This window comes from Protopterus annectens, chromosome 5.part1 (assembly GCF_019279795.1).
Source record: "Protopterus annectens isolate FY-2018-M chromosome 5.part1, PAN1.0, whole genome shotgun sequence".
NCBI classification, from domain to species: Eukaryota; Metazoa; Chordata; order Ceratodontiformes; family Protopteridae; genus Protopterus; species Protopterus annectens.
Genome location: NC_056736.1, coordinates 696,139,235 through 696,163,022, shown reverse-complemented (window position 1 = coordinate 696,163,022; position 23,788 = coordinate 696,139,235). Strand labels below are relative to the sequence as shown.

At 39.8% G+C, this 23,788-nt stretch overlaps 1 protein-coding gene across 1 annotated transcript in view; it reads left to right on the top strand.

The window, feature by feature from the left end:
- Positions 1–23,788, top strand: part of TRPC4 (transient receptor potential cation channel subfamily C member 4) — a 1,584,344-nt gene that overhangs the window by 534,158 nt on the left and 1,026,398 nt on the right. Inside the window, exon 2 of the mRNA XM_044073322.1 lies at positions 991–1,395. Coding sequence (XP_043929257.1) covers positions 1,018–1,395 — 378 coding nt within the window. The 5' untranslated portion in view covers positions 991–1,017. The remainder of the gene's footprint in view (positions 1–990; positions 1,396–23,788) is intronic.

Below are 23,788 nucleotides of genomic sequence, written 5' to 3'. Positions count from 1 at the left end.
AGACCCTCCTTCAGCCCAAGCAAAAATGGCCTCACAGAAACTTTCAAACAGTTCAGGAACAGCAAGCCTGTAACTGAACTTTTTTAACTCTCAGAAAAGTGGGAAAAAAGCAAGATTTTTTTTTTTTGTTTTTACAGAGATAGCAGAGGTTCACAAGTAATATCAAGTTATAACAGTGCAGTAAATGACCCCACACAAGAGTGCTAGGTCAAGGACAGAAAATATGCAAGTTTTAAGAAAAAAACGATTTAAAATTAAGTGCAAACAGGAAATTCAGCAAACAGCTTTTGGTTGTGCTCTAAATACAGCTACTAATACAGAAATCAAGTTTAACAAGCCAGAAAATGCTCGAGCTAGGCAGCTATGCAGAAAAACTTAGCAAATAAACATAGAAAAAATTCTTAAAATCTCAAAAGTGGCTCCCTTCTTCTCTCAGCGTTAACATAATCATTACCATTTAGAGGCATTGACTGCTGACGTTTTCAAACTTGATTGGTGTAAGGGATTTGAGCAACTGTATTTGTATGACAGGAGATACAATGTTGTTGATTCCGATGAAGTTCCATTTCATTGTAAGGATAGAAAGTGCTCAATCTATGTAATAAACTTGACTTATCACAAGCGGACATTTGGTTATTATGTTAATTTTTTTTTTGTTAACATTTTCTTGGGAGGAATTGTTGGTATACATATGAAAGAATCAAGCAGATATAATATAATGGCACTGTTTACTTGCCAGGCTGATCTCAGATCAATCCTCATAAACTATCATAGCTGCTTCATTTATTCCCATACAAAAAATGACTATTTGACGTGTTTGCTGGATTCTGTGTTATTGATCACTCTAAATGAATCATTGACTACAAACATGAAAGATAACTTTTACTTTACATATCTGCATTTCTGCCTTCAAAATAGTATAGGAATATTCCAGTAAGTTTCAAGTTTACAGTCAATCTATAGTAAGTATTACTAATTAATTTGTTTCAGATTCCCTGAAGTGACATGGGATGAGCCATGGCCCAGCTGTATTACAGAAGAGCGGATAATGCTCCTCACAGAGATCGCATTCCTCTGCGTATAGTGAGAGCAGAGTCAGAGTTGTCCCCTGCAGAGAAAGCTTACTTAAATGCAGTTGAAAAGGGAGATTATGCTAGTGTAAAGCAAGCACTGGAAGAAGCTGAAATTTATTTTAAAATCAACATCAACTGCATTGATCCTCTTGGAAGAACAGCCCTTCTTATAGCTATTGAGAATGAGAACCTTGAAATCATCGAACTGCTGCTGAGCTACAATGTTTATGTTGGCGATGCGCTTCTGCACGCTATTAGGAAGGAAGTAGTTGGAGCCGTTGAGTTACTACTGAACCATAAAAAACCTAGTGGCGAAAAACAGGTAAGAAATAAATTCTTGAATTTCATTATCAGTTATACAAGAAATCACAGCTGTGAAAGAGCAACAGTTTAGAAAGCAGGCGCCAGCATAATCAAGCAATTGATCCCAGCACTGCAGAAAGATTATTAAAAGAAACTTAAGCTTCATGGTTGATAAAAAAACACTTTCACAACTCACAAGGTCAAGACATAAAAAGGGTTATTTTTATTTTAGAATGCAACCATTTTGTATCACCATGTATCCTTTTTTTTTAAATAGTATTTATGTTTTCAGGAAAACAAGAGTGGCATGCTTGCTAGCTTGCTAGTGCCTTCAATGTGATGCAGACAAAATCTGATAACTGTTGGTGAAAGATACCTTACTTGTTCAATTGTTAATGGAATTGTTAAGATAATTTTCTGAATGTATGCAAAATTAATTGGGGTATTTCTAATTACATCTTTAGATGTAATAGATGCAACACATGAAACTTTCTAATTAGAAAGCTATTTTGTGTGATAAATTAATATTCAATAGATGCTAACAGCGGCATAAGGTAAACATCTCTCATAAGAGTAAGAATTATTTTTATTTTCTCTTCAGTATGATAATCAAGAATATAAATGTCATACTTTAGGAGGAAATATGCACTGGCAATGAGGAGTACCTTGAACTAATAGCATATTTACTAAACAAAATATAGTTTATCAAAAGCCATTTGTATAACTGACTAATAAAGATTAAGCAATCTTTTATATTTTATTGTTATTATTATTACTATTATTATTATTTTTGACTACTTGTAGGGTTACAGCATTTGTTTCAGAAACCAGAGGGTATAAGGGCAAATCTGTGAGACAATAAAAGAATCATCCTAACGTGACATGGAAACAGTATTCATATTATTACTTTTCCAATAAGTTCATTACAGAGCAATGATTATTTGGTATGCATACCGTGTTTGTACAAATAAGCGAAGGTGAAAGGAATGCAATTTAGCGGTGTTAATAGTGAAACAGATTGTAGACGTCAATGAAAAGGTGCATATCTGCTTACTTATTACCAGCCACTATTAGTGACACTCTAAAGATGCCTCATCCACTGAAGAACAGTGAACTCTGACAATAAATATTCCATCAAACATTTAGTGTGATATATAATCATCAGCCACCTTTGTGCTTCACACTGTGAAATATAATGACATTTTCAATAACCTGTCACAGTGTGTAATTAAGCGGGTAACCAAGCAAACCATAACTACTTACCTACAGATTTGTTGAATGCTTACTAGCATGAATGGTTTACTTCTCAGGGATACAGGGACTGCATCATGTATTAGTTTTACTAGTTTAGATTCTGGATAGCTTGAGTTTAAAGCTAGTTGCTGATCCAATTTTCTTTTTGTTATTATCAGAATTATCATATGAAAGAAATATGCATAAGGAGTGTGCTGCACTCCTGAATGTGTCGTCCTTTCGATGAGATGTTAAACTGAGGTTCCATCTGCCTGAGTTTGAGGAAGCTCAGCTGTATGTAAAATACCACATGGCACCTATCGAAACAAGTAGGGGAAGTTCCCTTATACCCTGTCCATATTTCCCATAGCAGTATAAATACCTCCTCAGACCTCTGCTGAAAGGAGGCCACAAGCTTAGTGGGTCTAACCCAGTCAACAAAGAATAAGTGAATGAATAAATAAATAAATAAATAAAAATATGCCAATTTTCATATCCATAATTTCAAATCTGTTTAAATATGTAAATACTTAAGTTGCAGTTATAGTAACCTGTGTATTGATACTTCTTTGTACTTGTCTGCTATTATTCCTTGTATTAACCAAAGAAGTTACCTGTTTGCATACTTTATGTTGCTCTTGAACTTTAGTCCTGTAGCATAATCTGCAGTTGTGGGAATATTGTGTTTCTACATTATACTGCACTTCTATTTCCACAAGCATATTTAATTGTAAAACCTATCCATTTGTAATTTAAACCCTTCTGGGCCTTAGTCTTGTAGTTTCATTCACAGTTGTGGCAGAACTATGAACTACTGCCAGATATGAGCCTTATTATTTAGTCACTTTATTACAACATTGTCCATGGACAGTCACGGTGGTGCAGCGATTAGCGTTGCCGCCTCACAGCAAGAGGTTCTCTGGTTTGATTCTCAGCTGGGGTGCCTTCTGTGCGGAGTCTGCATGTCCTCCCTGTGGTCACGTGGTTTTCCTCCGGATGCTCCGCTTTCCTCCCACATCCCAAAGACATGCTGTAGGTGGATTGGACACTCTAAATTGGCCCTAGGTGTGAGTGTATGCATGTGTGTGCCTTCTGTGGAAGGTTGGGTGCCGGGCTGGCAACTCAACACTGTAAAACTCCACTGTCAATCATGAGCGGACAGGTGATCCGCTGTGGTGACCCCTAACCGGGAAAAGCCAAAAGAAGAAGAAGAAGATTACAACATTGTCCATACCAGTGTTACTGGTAAATTTCTGCATAATCTGGTGCCTAATACTTTAACAGAATTTTAATAGCGAGAGTATTGTTTTTTCTGCTGCAGGATTTCTGCTTCATTGTTTTTACAATGTTAAAATTCCAGTTCTGCTCCTGCAGTTTTATATTCTACTTATCATTTACGTACTTAAAGTTACATTCTGGTGCTTTCTGTTGGCTTTTTTTGATTGGATTCCTCTCTGGCTGGTCTGCTATATTCAGCTCAGAGATACCAAGGGTCTTTACACGAGACGTACAGAGGTGTGGAAATCCCTGATATTGCGTAACAAGCTTTTCACATAGAAGGAAAGAGAATTATTTCAATTTAGCTTAGTTATTTAAGTTGCACTTTTAGTGACCTATGTGGTGATGCTTTTGTATTTTTCTGTTTTTTTTTTCCCTCTCTCCCAACTTTTTGCTGTGGCGGTTTCCCATTATGGGAATCTGATTTCCAAATTCCCTTCCTCCCTCCCCTCTTTCATTGCTATTGGCTGTTGTATAAGCTACTTATGTATTATTTCCACCCATTGTTTTCCACAGAGCCATGATACTGAGTGCACATTCACCAAACTAGTGAGTAAACCTCTTTTAAAACGTATCATATCCTGCTCATTTTCCCAGAGTTCAGCAAAGCTTGGCATCCTAGCCTATGTTCCAAAAATGTTTTACTTGCATCCAATCTGACCCAATAAAGCACCCTTACTAGTCTGCACAAACAAAGCCCCATTAACAGCCTTCTAACACCAATATACCACCCTACTGTAGTTCACCAATCTGGCCATCTTGAGACAATGTAGCAATTCTCTCATGTTTGTCTACAACCACTTAATCCTTAAAGAATCAGAAATGGTATGCAAGGGGTGTAGACAGTGACATTGTAAGTTAGATTCTCACATACAAGCATATATCAGAGTGCCAAATTCACACACACAGCATGCACCTCACATGGCACATAACTCATACATAGACTAATGTATGCAGAAACACTTAAGAGCAATCTTCCAAAACAGCAAAGATCACCTAGGCTACCTGTTGGCAGAGCTGTGCCTCAACAACCCCAAAGGCAGAAAACAATGCCTAACACCACACATACAGTAAATCTCAATGAAGCCCCAAACACTAAGCCCATAAGGCAAGCAAACGCACTTCTAGGGAGTCTTGTCATAGGGGACTCCATTGTAAGATATACTGATGCCCCTCTAAGCAGGCTGAACAAGTACAAGATAACGGTTAGTTGCTTATCTGGAGCCAAGATCTGCCAAATCTCATATGCACTCAAGTCATTACGCCACAGGTACCAGTATGATCCCATCATAGTCCACGTTCATAGGTTCATAGGTAGGTACTAGGCTATCGGCCCAAGGGCCTAAGGAAGCCTAGCCAACAAAGTTCCCTGGCTTACACCAACCCAAGAAAGTTAATTTCCTGTGCCCCTGTCGAGCAGAGCCACAGAAGTGATCCCCGGGGTGTATTTCCTATTTCCCATCCACTCATCAAGATTTTTCTTGAAGAGTGTTAATGAGGAACTTTGCTTGACATACATGGTTAGCTTGTTCCAGAGTATGGGAAGTCTCTGAGACAAGAATCTATCCCTCCAGCAAGTCCTGTTTATTGTGATGACAAGGTTTAGGTCCCTAAAGCGTGTAGCTCAGAGGAATTGGGATTTCTTTAGGTGCAGCATGTCCAACAGCTCTGGGTTTGACATAGCTTTATATATTAGGCAGAGATCACCTCAGAGTAGGTGATATGCTACAGAGTAAAGCTGGAATTTTTTGAGACGATCAGTGTAGGGCATCTGTTTGAGGCCAGTAATTCTCTTTGTGAGGTACTTCTGTGGCCTTTCCGGCTGCTGCAGATGTCTTGTGAGGTACATTCCAAAAGGGGCGTTGTACTCTATAATGGGTCTAATGAGTGTCGAGTAGAGGGGAACAATGACCTCTTTTTTCCTGGATGAGAACCCTTATGTGATGAGGTGTGCTATGTAGAAGGATTTCCTGACTACTGTGGCAATGTGATTATCAAAGGAGAGACTACTGTCCACCTGGGTCCAAAGGTCTCTTATCACACATTCGTTGTTAAGGAGACTGCTGCCTATGTGGTAGTTCATGGGTAAATAGTTTTTACCAAAGGGGATAACAATGCACTTTTTGGCATTGAGCTTGAGGCCATGGCTCTGACACCAGGCATCTGTCTCAGTGAGGCCCTTCTGTAGGATGTCCACATCATTTGGGGACTTGACTATAGCTCCTAGTTTACAGTCATCTGAGAACTTCGTTAGCCAGAAACCTTCTGTGTTAGCCTGTACTTCAGAGAAGTAGATACCAAACAGGAGAGGTCCCAGGACGGAACCCTGTGGTACTCCAGTTGTCACTGCTTTGAAGTCAGATTTGGAGTCTGCAACTTTTACAGTGGGGGTTCTGTCAGTGAGCCAGTTAGCAACCCATCTTGTGACATATGGATTTATACCTAGTTTAGTGAGTTTAGCTATAATTCCAGAATAGCGGATGGTGCTGAAAGCCTTGGCGAGGTCAAGATAGGCTGTGTGAACCACCTTACCCTTGTCTATGGCTATAGTGACTGCCTCAAAGAAGTCGACCAGGTTCAGGAGGAGAGATCTGCATTTCACAAACAAGAACTGGGTGGGGTCCAGAGTTTGGAAGTTACCAATGTCTTTGTTTATGAATTCCATGATGATATGTTCCATGGCCTTGCAGACGAGGCTCGTCAGGCTAATAGGGCTATAGTTCCCAGGATCAGTGGTGGCTCCCCCTTTGTGGAGTGGGATAACTGCTGCTGTGCACCATTCAGTGGGCACAAAACCTGATGTGAGGCTATGATTGAACATGGTGCTTAGGTGGGGAGTCAGTTCGTTCTGAAGTTCGTGTAAAATGCAGCCTGGGATGTTGTCCAGTCCCATGGATGTTGTGTTTTTGGCTTTAGAGAGTGCTGCTTTTACCTGTGAAGTTGTGATTACAGGGACTCTGCATTCTTCCTGTATAGATATGGGCCCTATAGGGGGTGAGAGAGGGGTAAAGTTAGCACCGAACCTATCTGCCAGGATGTTGGCAATATCAGTTGGTTCTGTAATTTTTGTGCCATTGTGCTGTAACTCAGAGCAGATTTGAGTGTTGCCATTGAGATTCTTGACATAGCTATAGAATACTTTGTGGTTGTCCTTAGAATCAGTGGCAATCTTATTTTCATAGCTAGCTTTGGAGGATCTTGTAAGGGATCTCAGCTTCTTCCTGAGGCTGACCAGGGAGCTCCTCCACTCATGAGATTTTACTCTCTTTTGCAACAATTTCTTTCTTCTGTTGTAGAGTTTGTTTATGGCAGGGGACCACCAGATTGGCTTCCTTTTTTTGGAGGATAGCGTCTTGGTTCTGTTTGAGATAGCACGATCCATGCACTCATGTAAGTGCTTATAGAGTGCATTTGTGTAGGATTCAGCAGTCATAACTGTATTGTCCATCTGCATGGGTGTCATGAAGTTCATCACTTCTGTCTTAAGAAGCATGAAGTTGGCTTTGGAGAATTTTTTTTACTGTGGTTTCCTTAATGGGGGGTGGGGGCGGGATGTGGATATCTAGGGTGATTAGCTTATGGTTGGATCTGACCAATGAGGAGTTGACTTCAGATGTAGAACACCGGTCACTCATGTTGGTAATGACTATGTCTAGGATATTGTTGCTCCTGGTGGAGGTGTGGATAAGTTGATCCAGGACATTGGAATTTATGAATTCCAGAAAGCACTGAGCGAAGGGGTTGGTACATGAGTAGTTTTTCCAGTTAATGGTGGGGTAGTTGAAATCACCCAATATTAGGGTGTTTGCTTGCACCCTAATATTTTCCAGTATATCAAGAAAAGAGGAGTGGGAATCCTGGGGCATGGTGGGGGATCTGTAGCAAGCTACAATTTGGATTGCAGTTTTGCCCAGAGTTAGCTGCACTTGGATAACCTTGGCTGCATTATGCTGAGCAACTAGCCTGGAGGTGTGGATAACCTTAATGAATATGGACACACCTCTGCCTTTGGTGTTCCGGTCCAGGTTAGATGGCTGAAAAGTGTGGTATGAGTTATAGCTTGGTAATGCAGGGGTGCTCTCTGGAGCCTTGAACCAGGTCTCAGTCACTGCACCGACACTGAGTGAGTGCATTTTGAGATTTAGACTTCTAGCATTGAGTAGCAGTACCCTCAGTTTTTGCTTGCCTGTTCCTGTTATGGTGGTGAATTTGTTAGTTGAACCTTGCCTAAAAAAGGCACTATAGGGGCGGCAAGAGCCTTTGCCAGTATCCAGAATCCCAGGGGTGACAGGTGCAGGTCATCCCATCCAGACAGATACTGGATCCCCTTAGAATGACACCAGAAGCTTAGCCAATTGTTGAAGTCAATCATTTTGTCCTTGTACTGCAGTATCATTCTGGGCGATGGCAGGATGCTACTCAGGGCTAGGGTCATACCTGCCTGGGCTACAAGATTGGAGAGTTCTTCCATATCTCTTTTCATGTAGTCCAGGGAGGTACGTCTCAGGTCGTTCCCACCAACATGGACAATCACAGAGTCATATTTGTACTTGTGGAGTGACCTGAGTGCGTGGGTTGTGTGGCGGATCCTGGAACCCGACAGGCAGCTGACAGTAACCTTCTCCTTGTTTAGCCTGGTGAGTTGGACATCAGTGTGCCTGTCTATAGAGTCACCTATGACTAGTGTGTTTGGTACATTGTTTTGCCTTATGGGCTGTGGTTGAGTGGCATATTGAGTATGTGGGCTATGTGTCATTTGGGTTGTGTTGGTGGTGGGAGTTGCTTGCATTTCTGCTTTGGAGGTCTCTGTTGCTTGAGCAGATTATTATTGAGAGCCTCTGCGAATGTTTTTGTGCTTCTATGTGTGGATTTTGGTGGTGTAGGTTTAGTGGGACTGTGTGATGAGTGTGGTGTGGTGCAAGTGTTTACCTTCTCCTCTTGACTATCAAGTTCAGTCTTGGTTGGAGAGAGCTTTACCTCCAGTTTGGCTAGATAAGTGCATCTCTCACAGGTTGCAGTGTTGGATGGTAGGAGGGGAGGGTTGTCTGTGTACATGAGGCAATTTCTACATTGCCCCAAGATGCTCAGATTCATCAGATAGACAGGAGAGAACACTGGGAGCTGACCCTTGGACATGCCTGAATAAAAAAATATTTTCCTCTAGACAAGTGAGGAAAGTGAGTACAAGAGCTGTTTTTCTCTAAGCAAGTGAGGAAAGTAAGTACCAAAACTGTTTTCCTCTAGGTAATGAGGAAGGGTGAGTGCTGTAGTAATTTGTAGTTTATTTAGTGCTTACAACAAGTTCTGAACAAGTGCTGAGCATGGATAAGCAAATTCAAGTGCTAGTGTGTAATGTGTAGGTGTAAATGACCTGAGATGTACTACCCTTGACTATATGAAGAGAGACTTTTTGAAGTTCTCACACTATGCATCTCAGGCTGGTATTAGCCTAGCATTATGCAGTATGTCACCATCACTGAGGATGATGTCACAGTATGAGCAAAAGATGATTGATTTTAACAAGTGGTTGTCCTTCTGGTGTCATTTTAAGGGGATTCAATATTTGTCAGCTTGGGAAAACATGGGTAACAGATCACACTGTTTTGCCGAAGGATGGTCTGCACCTGTCCCTCTTAGGCTTTTGAATACTGGCTAAAATTTTAGCCACATCAACAGTGCCTTTTTTAGGCAATGCCAAATTGACAAAACTACCAACATAGCAAAATCAACTCAACTGATTCTCAAAGTGTTACTGCTCAATGCCAGGAGCCTAAATGAAAAACTGCACTCCCTCCAAGCCCTCCTCACACTTAAGAATGTAAACATCGGAACAGTTACTGAGGGTTTAAAGTGGCAGAGAATACTCTGGCAGTGCAAGGTTTCAGTTCCGTCCACACTTTTATGCAAGTAGCGACACGAAAAGGGCTAAAGGAGAATATGTCTCAATATACATCAGTAACAAGCATACCTCTGATTTTCTTGTAACATAAACAGAACATGTTGAAGAAACAAATACACTTCTCAGAGAATTCCCGTTCTCTAGAACAGGTTCTCCAATCTCCATCCATGTGAAGTAGAGCTTCTCCCTAACCCTGTTTAAGCACAACATGGACCAATGGATGGGTAATTGGAAATTCACCCTGGTCTGGTGACTATGACTGCGATGGATAGAGGCAGTCAGTAAATCACCTTCTCCTATATAAAGCAAATGTGTGCGTCACGTTTGAATTGTACTAGGATTATAAGGCCCCTTGTGGTCAATAGCCTAGTATACGCCTATGAACCTATGAATAGTTTAATTCACTCCATAATAAAATTACCTTATGCCTGCTTATTATTACATTGACCCACATATTCGTCATGGCATTCAACTGTTCTTTAAGTGTGATGACCCCTTCAATAAAAGAGAGGCTGTTTGTAAATAGGTGACTGTATATGTAATTAAGATGAGAACAAAACTATGCTGTAGACATTAAAACAACTCTTACCACACTTTTTGGCCATCAAACTAGGACCGAAACACTAAAGGTGGATGAGTGTCCATATTCACCAAGGATATTCACACCTCCAGGCTAGTTGCCCAACACAATGCATCTGAAATTCTACAGATGCATCTAACACTAGGTAAGACTGAAATCCAAATTGTAGCTTGCTACAGATCCCGCACCATGCCCCAAGATTCTCACTACACCTTTCTAAACATACTGGAAAATATTAAGAAACAACCAAACACCCTAATACTGGGTGATTTCAACTATCCTGCCATTAATTGGGAAAACTACTCGGGTACCAACCCCTTTGCCCAACGGTTCTTGGAGTTCATAAATTCCAACGCACTGGATCAACTAATCCATAGTCCCACCAGGGGCTCAAATATCCTAGACCTGGTCATTACCAACAAGGAAGATCGATGCTCCACACCAGTGGTCAACCCCTCGTTTGTTGATGTCCACATCCCACCCCCACCCCCCCCAGTAAGGAAACCTCCATAAAAAACTTCTCCAAAGCCAACTTCATGCTACTTATGTCAGAAGTGACAAACTTCATGACACACATGCAGACGGGAACTGAAAGTTCAACTGCTGAATCCTACACTAAGGCACTGTACGAGCACATCCACTCATGCATGAATCATGCCATTCCAAATAGAACCAAGACGCTCTCCTCCAAAAAAGGAAGCCAATCTGGTGGTCCCCTGCCATAAACAAACTATACAACAGAAGGAAGAAACTGTTGCAGAAAAGAGGAAAATCCCAGGATGCAAATTACTCCCTTACCAGCCTCAGTAAGAAGGTGAGATCCCTCATACAATCCTCCAAAGCTAGTTACGAAAATAAAATTGCCAAAGATTCCAAGGACAACCACAAGGCATTCTATAGTTATGTCAAGAATCTAAATGGCAATGCTCAGATCTACTCTGAGCTACAAAAGAATGACATTAAATATACTGATCCCAAGGATATTGCCAGTATCCTGGCAGATTGATTCAGTGCCAACTTCACCCTCCTCTCTCCCCCTAAAGGGTCCATCTGAATACCAAAAGATTGGCAAATTCCCGTAATCACAGGCACATAGGTAAAAAACGCACTATCCAAAGCTAAGAATACAGCATCCATGGGACCAGACGACATCGCGGGCTGTGTATTACATGAACTGCAAAATGAACACCAAAAGTAAATAGAACCTTGTCCACCACGGCTGGATACAAATGCTTTATTTAAAATTCCAAAACGGAAGCGCTTTCACAGTCTCTATGACTCCTTCCTCAGACAACTTTAAACAACTGAAGCACATTCTTTATACAGTTAAAAATCAATTATATATCAACTGTATATGTTTGCTTAAGTATTCTTTGTAAATACCATATCTGTGACATTCTTTCTATATTATGTGAAATATGCTGTCGTTGTTATTAATGTATCTGTTTATCTTGGAGCTTTTCTCCCCGGGCCTCCGCTGAAAATGGACATGAATCCAGTCGGACTATCCCGGTCAACAAATGTAAAATAAAATAAAATAAATGAAATAATTAGCAAGTAATTGATAGCAATTAGGGCATTTAAAGTGTCCCTTGCACTTTGCTACTACAAAATCCAATACTTAGATTCATAGGTTCATAGATTAGAACTAGGCTAACTGCCCTTGTGAGCCATTTCAAGCCTAGCCAATTACCCCATGTGAGAATCAAACCCTGCACCTTGTGTCTGTAAGGTAAACACCTTAACCGTTTACAACCTTGTTTATTAAAAACTTTTTAAAAATACATTAACATTTATCTACACATTTTAAAGTGCTGTGTATATGTGAGTTAATGTCTGAGTGCTCTAGCTATTAAGAATGGTTTCAATGATACTGCTTTGTTTATACCTGGTGGTGTACCTGCATTAAGTTTAATGATCCACTTCTGCTCAGCTGCTTCAGTCCTATTCCTCACATCACCTCCTCTCATCCCTTCTCCGATAACCTCTAGAACAAAGAATTTGAAAGTATGGTCTCTCCCTTCTGCCTCAACATGCTTGGCCAATGCACTGTTCTCCTTTCTATTAATGATGTCTCTATTATGTTCTAATATACAGTCCTTAAACATTATGTTGGTCTTCCCTATATAGAAGACCATACATCTCACCCAGAAGCTAAAATACACAACATTCTTGGTTCGACAGTCAGCATAGCAATTCACACGAATTACTGTCCAGCTGTATGTATGTGTAAAAGCAGTGCAAGAATGTATACATTTGTAACTTACTTAATGTATAAATTTGTAACTTACTTAATGTATAAATTTGTAACTTACTTAATGTATAAATTTGTAACTTACTTAATGTATAAATTTGTAACTTACTTAATGTATAAATTTGTAACTTACTTAATGTATAAATTTGCATGCTGCACAATTTCTGCACATGTAAGTCCCTAGTCTGGAAGCTGCAACAGGTGGCCGAATTGTTTGTGTTTTATAACATAACTGTTGTTTAAGACACTTTTTGTTTTTAAAGGAGAACAGTGGAGTGTCCTCCAACACTTCTCTAAGCTCATCTACTGCTGTCAAGATGCTCCAGTTCTTCCTGAACACCTCACAGAGCACATTGATGTCACTGAAAAATGAAACTGGGAATCTAATCTTCCCATTGCCTGATCTATTCATGTCTGATGCAGAATCCGCCTGCTGTGCAAAATAGGCTTGGCCGCTGTTCCCCCTTTCTTTCAATGATTCTTCTATACATTTATCCAGTTCCTTCCTAGAATATCCTCTTTCTAGAAATTCTTCCCTGAGATCATCCAGAGCTGCGATTAACTGTGTTTCATTGTTATGCAGTCTCATAATTCTCAAGATCTGACCCTTAATGACATTTCTATTAATGTGGTTGGGGTGCATACTTCTATGGATTATGGCTTTCCTCCTGGTGGGTTTCCTATACAAACTATTTTCCAGTGTACTGGCCTCTGATTTCTTGACTGTAACATCAAGAAAATCCATACTGTCTCGGGAGATATTACATGTAAACTGTAGAACGTAGTGGTGGTATGTAAGTATCCCAAAAATTCTTGTAGCTGTTGTTCAGAGCCTCCCCACAGAAGGAAAATATTGTCCACAAAACAAGTGTACCACTGCAAATGTTGGTTATATTCGCTGTTTTGTAAAAATGATGTCAGTTCCTAGTGAACCAAGGCAAGAATGGCGTAGCTATTGGCGCAAGCCATGCCCATAGCTATGTCTAATTTTTGCACATAATACTGATCTCTGAAGACAAAAACATTATTTTCTAGAAAGATGTACAGTAAGTTACAAATCAAATTAATTTTGCTATCAGTGTAGGCCCTTCTAGTACCTAGTTGTTGTCTAATATTGTGTATGCACCTCACCTAAGTGTCATGTTTAATCATAGCCTTACCTCAGGCTTCGTGCCCAATGAGGGGCACACACAGCTACAGTTATCCCACTCCACAAGGGGGGATCCAACTTGGATCCCAGGAACTATCATACCGTCAGTCTGACGAGCCTGATCTGCAAAGCCATGAACCGCATTATCATGGAACTTATAAACAAAGACATTGGCAACCTTCAAACACTGGACCCCACCCAGTTTGATTTCGTAAAGGGACGATCTTGTCTCCTCAACTTGACTGACTTCTTTGAATCAGTCTCCAGAGCCGTGGATGAGGGCAAGGTGGTCCACACAGCTTATCTGGACCTCGCCAAGGCCTTCGAGACCATCCCCCACTATGGAATTATAGATAAACTTACTAAGCTGGGCATTAATCCCTACATCACTCGATGGGTTACCAACTGTCTTACTGACAGATCCCCCACTGTAAAAGTAGCTGACTCAAAATCCGGCTCCAGACAAATGACAAGTGGCGTACCTCAAGGTTCAGTCCTGGGACTGCTCTTGTTTGACATCTACTTCTCTGAAGTACAGGCCAGTACTAAGGGACTCTGGCTAACAAAGTTCGCAGATGACTGCAAACTGGGAGCCATTATTGAATCCCCAAATAATGTGGATATTCTAAAAAATGGCCTTACAGAAACAGATGCTTGGTGCCAGGGCCATGGGCTCAAGCTCAATGCCAAAAAATGTATAGTTATCCCCTTTGGGAAAAAACATGTACCCATGAATTACCACATAAGTGGCAGTACACCAAACAACAAAAGTGTGATAAGGGACTTAGGGACACAGGTGGACAGTGGTCTCACCTTTGCTACCCACACCGCCACAACAGTAAGGAAATCCTTCTATGTGGCACACCATCACTAAGGGCTTTTCATACAGAAAAAAGGAGGTCATTGTCCCACTGTACTCATCCCTCATTAGACCCATTATAGAGTACAATGTCTCATTTGGCATGTACCTCACAAGACATCTGCAACAACTGGAAAGGCCACAGAAATACCTCACTAAAAGAATCACAAGCCTAAAGCAGATGCCCTATGCTGACCGTCTAAAAAAACTCCAGCTATACTCTTTTGCATATCGCCTACTCAGAGGCAATCTTTGCTTATCATACAAGGCCATGTCAAACCCAGAGCTATTGGACATGCCACACTTAAATAAATCCCAATCCCTCACACTCCAGGGATCTAAACCTGGTCATCACAATGAACAAAACATGCTGGAGGGATAGGTTCCTGACCCAGAGACTCACCTCACTCTGGAACAGATTGCCCATACATGTCAATCTGAGCACCTCTTTGGCCCTCTTCAAAAGGAACCTTGACGATTGGATGAGAGATAAGAAATTCACCCCAGGGATCACGTCAGTCACCCTGCTAGACAGGGGTCCAGGGAAGTAAATACTGTGGGAAGAAATATCCAGGGGAATTGTTACGGCTAGGCTTGTATAGGCCCTAGGGCCGATAGCCTAGTACCAACTTATGAACCTATGAACCTATGCTGTGTGTAGGTCAAAAAAGAATTGCCTGCTGCATTTTATGTCTCCAAAGAAATACAGTAGTTCAGTGGTTTTGATTTGGTTCAGATCATTCATGTTTACATTTTATGAAGAGAACACAAAGCAGGAAAACCAGGGGCAGCACAACTATGCCAGATATACCACAATATTCAGTACTAAACAGTACCAGCATTTAAAAATAACATTATATACATGGACAATATCAAAGTCACAAGTTTACGTTCAAAATGTAAAAATGCATAAAACTAGTTTGCTTTAAACAATACATTATTAAAAACAAACCATCACAACTTATGTGAATCTATGTGTGTGTGCGTGTGTGCGTGTGTGCGTGTGCTTGTGCGTGTGTGTGTGTGTGTGTGTGTGTGTGTGTGTGTGTGTGTGTGTGTGTGTGTGTGTTTGTGTGTGTGTGTGTGTGTGTATGTGTGTATGTGTGTAGTCGAATGACCAGCTACACGACACCCAGACTGATGTTAAAACATCAATACAGCAAACACTGATACATTCTGCACATGCTCCAAGGATTACCTTGGAGCGGAGTAAACCAAGTACAAGTGGTTTTGTGGGGAGGGGCACCCCCACACTCCCTGCCAATTATATATGCTAACTCTGAAATCGCATAATCCCCAGAGAATGGGAATGTTCCCCTTTCTGGGGAATTGTCGATCCTGCACACCTGTTGATCATCTGTCTACATTGATCCACTGGTACCGATCAAGCAAATGTTGACAAAGCTGGTCATTCAACGAAGTGCCTGCAGCCCATATGTAAATATATATATATATATATATATATATATAAATATATATATATATATATATATATATATATATATATAGAGAGAGAGAGAGAGAGAGAAGAATGTATGACAGTACATCAAAAATTCAGACTATCGAATTGCAAATGACTGACACAACTGATCAATCACCTGCTGAGTGAAAAGCAAGCAAAAATAGCTTAAACTTTTTTTTGTATACAACTTGCTTAATTTTTTTCACTATCTATAGAACATGTAATATGCATGACTATAAAGGATACAGGTCAAGTGTTTTGAGTTTCTGATGAAGATCTGGTTTAAACAGAGAAAACGACAAACCACTGAACAAGACAACAGTGGAAATGAAGAATACAAACCAGTGTCCCACAATATCTTTATTAAGCACTTTCATCCAAAGCATAAAGGACTTCTTCAGAACAAAAAGGACTGATATCAGGACTGACAAGCTTTTTGTTCTGAAGAAGTCCTTTATACTTTGGAGGAAAGCGCTTAATAAAGATATTGTGGGACACTGGTCTGTATTCTTCATTTCCGTTGTTGTTTTGTTATGAAGTTGTGGTTCCTTATCAGACGTAAAGCACTCAAGTGAAAAAACTGGTCTTGGTGGAGGTTTGGTTCCTGTTTTGTTATTTTTATATCTTTACAGTCTAGCACATGCAGGCTGTTTCAGAGCATCCACTAACGTCTTTATGCCATTAAATTAAACAATGAAAACAGTGTTCTATACAAGGACATGAGAACATGTTGGATAGAGAAAATATTTAAATGTTTATTGCAGGTATGGACAGATTCAGACAGAGGTTCTCAATAAATTACTCAACTGTAAGAAGTTCCTCTGGCAGGTGAGATTGAATGTGGGGTATCCCATTCTAAATTGTGGCATGACCTTGACAATGAGCACTATAAAATCTTCCACATATTTAGGCTACTTTCTGAGCAGGAGGGGGAGCAAAGTGGAAGTGTCTTAGTCTTTATCCAAACAACACCCTCATCAAGGCTGGTTAATGCACTAGGGTTTCTTCATGTCAAAATAACCACCAGAAAGGTCCCGTACCATATATTAGATAACTACAGAACTCTCTCCATGATACAAGGAAGCCACAGTGCCTATCTACAGGAACTAGAATCAGGCACTATTAAACCCAATAAAGTGTTCCTAGTTTATCTAAACTATCCACTATAGACTGCAAAACCTTTACCATCTCTAGTGCACATGCACAGATATTCCCAGACTTTGTCAATACAAATGCCCTAGAAAACATTGTCAGAATACCCACCAGGGTCTCAGCTAGGCTTTTTCCTCTGTATGACAGAAATGATAGAAAATGACATGGTTTGATGATACAAGAAGGATATCATGAGGAGACATGAGGATGTGCTTTTTCAAGGAAAGGGTGATAGATAACAGGATCAACCTTCATGAAGAGGTGATGGTATTGAAATATTGACAAAATTCAAGCATGTTTAGAGCACAAATAGGATCATTCATATTGCAAATGTAATTGTCTGATTTGAATCATGAAGTGAGTGCTATAATTACACAAAATATTCTGGACCATTGAGAGTGAGCAACTACTTATTAGCAAGCTGAAAGAGTGGTTTTATTCATTTCAGCCTTTTTAATTAAAAGACAAAGAGTATGCTTCTGACTGAAGAAACTGAATAAATTATTATGGTAATACTCAGAGAAAAAAAACTACAAAGTATTCAGCAAAGCACTTCTGCTGTCTTTTGTCAGCCTAGATAGGATTTAGGGTCAGTGGAGCTACACAGCTCTGAGAATAATACCTAATCTACTGTCAGGATGGTTGAAAGCAACTCAATGTACACTGCAAATGGCTATCCAGCACTCACATAATCATATTGCACCCCCCAAAAAAATATTTCACATAGTGGCAAGCAACAAAACAATATGTGCTGATGATTTGCATAATGGTTAAGGTATTGATCTCACATTTATAGGGCATAGGGTTTGATTCTGACCTCTGGTTATTAGCTAGACTTGTGATAGTGTGCAGACTGATAGCCTAGTATTTGCCTATGAATTCCAGGTACAATTATCTTTATCTTGTTAATGGCAGTGGCAGTCGTTCTATGCTGAAGGCTTTCAGAAATCTGTGAACATGTGGCATAAAACCTGTCTCTAGACCTGAGGGATGTGGCTGGAATGATCACTAATAAACTATTTTGTTGTATGGATGCCTGCCCTCTTGTACAGCAGCTTGTTAAGTTTACCATTGATTTTAGGGCACAGGGCCACATCCAGTAGGTGCACGTATGACTGTGATGATATTGTGCTGTGTCAGGCTGGTCACAATAGGATACCCTTTATACTTGTCTCCAGGATCTTCTTTTATGACTGTATTAGTAGATGATCAGTAGATGATCTGCTAGAACTAATGACAATAGCATCCAGTCTGCAGGGAACACTGTAACAGCAGGGCACAGATTAAAAACAGACCTTTAAAACACATCTATTAACATATGTCTGAACTTGAAGGATTTGCTCCATACCTGAAAGCACTCTTCAAGGTCAATCATGGGTTAAGTTCCTGTTGGAATAGAGTACGCTCCTCGCCTGCGCATTAGATGATCAGGAGAAGGGATGCTACAGAAATAAATTTACAATGTTTAGGCTCCCAGATGAGCACAGAAATACCAAATTGATCTGTTTTTCTAGTCAGACAACAATAATGGGAAGATAGCATTATCCATGAGTGGGAGGGTGGTGTAATGGTTAAGGTGCTTACCTTAGAAATGCGAGGTGCATGGTTTGATTCTCACATGGGGGGTAATTGGCTAGGCTTAAAGTAGTCCATGAGGGCAGTTAGCCTAGTAATAATCTATGAATCTATGAATCCTGCACAGTCCTCGTAAAAGTTGTACAGGGCTTGGTGTTTGGTTTCCTTCATCTTGCTGTCTGTCTGAACAGTATGTCTGAATCGCATGTTGACACCAGTTTGTCGAAGATTTTGATTGTGTTCTACTCCAAATGTTAGGTGAGCTCAAAATTAAAAAGATGTATAGAACTGAATGACTTTCTTCAGGTGATTCTTTGAGAACACATCACTGTACTGATCTCAACTAGCTAAGAGTTTGGAATATAAAACAATGACAAGTTATGTCACAACTTAGACTTCTTTGCCTTTCCTTCCCTTCAGTAACTCTCTGGCATTCAACTCTACATTGAAATGGTATTCCTTCACATGCTGTTTAAGTTCCTTTTATTGTAATTCCATCAAGCCCCTAGCAACCAGAATCACCTTGCTGATTCTGCCTTCTCTGCAGTTCTAACCTTCAGACTGACATCAGAAACTCAGAAACTAACCCTGCATTCAGACATACTCTTACTGCTATTTTAATCAGCATCAGTATGTGAAAAATGTCCATCCATCTTCTTACTTTTATTTCTTACAACTTATGCTCAACTGTCCCCATGCTAATCAATGGAAGAAGTCCTGGGTGTTTCAGTTTTCTGGAGAAAAAGCCTCACGTCTTACATCACTCTTGTCACCCTCAATGGGTAGGCAAGGCCAACAAGTTTAAAGAAGCATCTGATGTCATTAATAGTAGCTGGAAGATAAAAGTGGCTTGCTAAACTTGGCTTGTAGGGTAAGTTGTCAAAGGATAACATAAAACACACAAATAAGCAATGCTCTCAGAGGCAAGAGTAAAGAAGCACTGATAAGTTAGTATCCACATTGACATGTGGAATGACCTCAGAATATATATACAGTTTACTGTAACCTACAATGCAAAGTGTTTTGGAATGAAGATTCACCTTTCAATACTGGTCTATGATTTTACATTGGTACAGCCAAGATATTAAGAATACTGGACACTGCAGCAGGCAACAGTTATCCCAGAGTACATACACAGGGACATCACTTTTTTTTGGAAATGCTGCCCATATGTAAATTATTGTTATGGATGAAGGAGAAAATAACTTAAATGGGTCAGATTTTCTTTCAAATAGTCAAAAAATCATCAAAACCTGGAATGCCCTGCAAACAGCTATGGATTTAAGAAAACGGAAATTACCCTCCTGAAACTTAACATCCTGTAACAGACACTGAACCCTCAATTCAGTTGCATTTCTTTGGGCAACTTGCTTAAGAAGTAAAATATAATGGAAGTGTAAAAGTCATGTGTAGTGTGGGAGTCTAGGGAAAATCAGGGTAGACCTTATGACCTATCCTGGACCAAAAGCATAAAGTGGTTTGATTTTTTTGACTGTCAATGTTATAGTCTGGGTACTATATCAGAGTGTCAGATACTGGTGTTCTTCTGATAAAACGGAAATGGGGCGGAATTCTACCTATTCATAAATACAATTCAGAGATGTGGGGTAAGGCCAAACATAACAAAGGGTGTAAGTATCACAAAGCAAGGCCAAACATACATACATACATACATACATACAAATGTTTCAAGCATAGATATTAATGCCCTTCTAGCTTTCCAATATACCAAATCACTTGTTCCCATAATAAATGTCCAGGCTGTTCTTAAAAATATCTAAACTAGTACTTGCTTTAATGTAATTTGGTAGTCTGTTCCATATATCAGTTACTCTGTCAGAGAACCAGTTAGTGCACTTCTCATTCCTATAGAACCTTCTACATAGGTTATCTGATGATTCTCTAGTACGTTTTGATAACCCCAAACATTCCCAGAGGTAGTTGTCCCTAAATTCCCTATATACATGAATAAGATCTCCTCTTAAATGTCTGTAAAAGACACTGTACAAGTTCAGATATTTTAGTCTTTCATAATAACTTAGATTTTCACATTCATGGATACCCTTGGTATATTTCTGCTGTACTCTTTCCAGTTTATTCATGCTTGTTTTCCTATAGGGTGTCCATATTGTTATTCCATACTCAAGTTTGGGTCTAATGTAACTAACAAACAATGACTTCATTATGTTTGATTTCCTAGACTTTATAAATCTTTTTATACAAGCTATAGTTCTATAACTATCATTTGCCAATTGGTTGATATGATTAGAAGAACTCATAGCTGAATCTACCCATATACCCAGCTCCTTAAATTTGTCTACAGTTTCAATCGCTATGTGCTGTATTAAATATTCACCTTTCAGTTTATGTCTCCCAAATCTCATAGGCTTAGTTTTTGATGTATTTATCGACGTATTATTCTCCTGTGCCCAAATGGTCAATTTAGTCAAATTATTACATAGCGAAGAGTTTGAGTATCCCAAACAAGTCCAAATTTAACAAAGGGTTTGAATGTCACAATCACAAAGCAAGGCCAAACACAGCAAAGAGTTTGAGTATAACAAAGCAAGGTCCAACTTAACGAAGGGTTTGAGTATCACAAAGCAAGGCCAAACATAATGAAGTGTCTAACTATTAAAGGTGCAAGGCCAAACATAACAAAGGCTCACAACAGGATGAGCTAGGCCAGAGAAAAAGAAAATTGAAAGATGTCAGTAAGCCATTACCAGCTTATTTTCATGAAAAGGTAATGAAAACAGCTAAGATGATACCATGGTCAAAAGCTAATGTCATGATGGTATACACTGTTATGACATGTCTGTAGGGCAAGTAGTGTGGGCATTCAGGACTAATAAGCTTTTAGGTTCTACCTCAAGAAACAGGAAGAGGTGCTCTCCAGAAATAAGACAAATGTGATACATAAACAGGTAATGGTAAGGATCACTAAATCCAAAACAAATCTGATGGGGTGAGGTCAGAGTGTTTTTCCACAGAACTGAGGGACTAATAACCCTGGTCTAATGGATTTTCTGACTTTTATACTTAGCATGCCCTAAATATAAAGAAACTGTTCTGGGAGATCTAAAGGTCGGATGGTGCAGTGGTTGCATTGTTGCCTCACAGCAAGAGGTCTCTTTTATTTAGAATATCTGGAATAGCAGAATTAAAACGGCAGAAAGCATCGTCAGTGAAATTACACAGGAAGCTATGGGCAGGTATAGGCATACAGGGCCTACTTCAATTTAGGATTGATCTATCAATACCTTCTCTGAGTTATACTGTTTTCTGTTTTCCTCAGGCTCCAGGCCATCTTAGCAGCAGAACTTTCATACAAAAGATAAGTGCTTATTTTCAACTGTTTTCTGCACTTCTAATTCACTAAAAGAATATTTGCTGCATATCTGTTTAAACTGTGCAACTGATTTTTAGTCTTAATGAATTCAGTTTTTACCTCTGTTCTGATCTTTGTCTCCTTTTTGTTTCTGTGTGTTCTGTTCATTTTACGTGTTGCTGTACATGAAACACACTAGCATAGAGCTGAACAGCTGTTACTGTCTGTGACCTTTGGAGCTTGTAGTACAACCTTTTGTCTAGAAAGGTATAGCTGTTTCTTCGTGGGAGGAGGCTTCAGTTTGGTTTGATCTGGCTAGAGTTACTACTACAGGACTTTCTTTTTGTGATTGGATAATTTGGCTGGTTCATGTTTCTTTGCCTTAAATATACAGTGTTTACACCAGTTTGTGCTTGTTTGCTCAAAGCTGCAGTGTGTTAGGCCTTCTGCACTTGCCCTGCTGTTTTACAAAATCTGCTGTGAGACTACAAAAGATATGTACTTATTTTTAACAGTTTTCTGCACTTCTGATGAACTAAAACAATATTTGCTGTATATCTGTTTAAACTGTGCAACTGTTTTTTAGGCTTAGTGAATTAAATCCTTACCTCTGTTCTTATCTTGTATCCCACCCACCTGCCTAACTGTTGTTGTGGTATTAAAGCTTGGTGGCTTTTGAGTTGCCCACCTCTACTATAGATTTGATATAGGACACCCCGCAGTCCCATTACATCAGCTCATTCTACTGGGTATAGTGAGATCAGTTGTAAAGGCCCATGCCTTTAGCTTCTTAATGTTGAATTATCTTCTGTTTCCTCACGTTCTACCTAAAAAAAATATTGTGCCTCTTCCTACTTCATTTTGATGCTTGTGCTTAGGTGTTCAACTACATTTAGTTTGCCATATTTGTTACTGCTTGTCAGTAGCCTTATTAAATTGATGACGGTATTCTAATGAATTGCTGCTTTATTTGAGATGTTTTTTAAAGTTGCGATTGTGAGCTAATTTATCACATTTCCACATGGCCAGCCTTAGCCAAAATGGCACCCTAGGCAAAGTAGTGTTCCGGCGCCCCTTAAGCCCCACCCATACCACACATAAAACACCCCTATTTGAGCCACACCCACTGGGTCATTCCCCAAAAAAGCCACTCCAGTCATTTCCTTAAATTATTTAAATGCTTAGGAAGAAAAAGATACCTTGTAATGTAATTAAACTGCAGCTACCTTTGCATATGTATTTTCTACTTGAAATACCAGAGCCAGATTATGGTCAAGTAGAGTCCTAGGAAGGGTAATAGACCACCACCTCAGAGCAACCCCCAGCAGCAGCCCCCTCCTCAGCCATTCCAGTGTTCCATTATTTGGTTATCTCACCAGTTACCATGCATACTGTTCTATTTGCCTCTACAGTGTTTACAGATATTGAAATAATGTAGCACAAACACAGATAGTCATTTGCTAAACAAACATTACAGTCTCACAATGAAAACAGATTCAGCATGAGCAGTAAACTTCTCTGCCCTTGAAACTTACATTCATTGAAATGGCAAAACTCACATTCATTGAAACGGCATGAAAACCCACATTCATAGAAATGCATCTGGTTGGTGGAGAATTAAGTTTACCTTTGGGCTGTT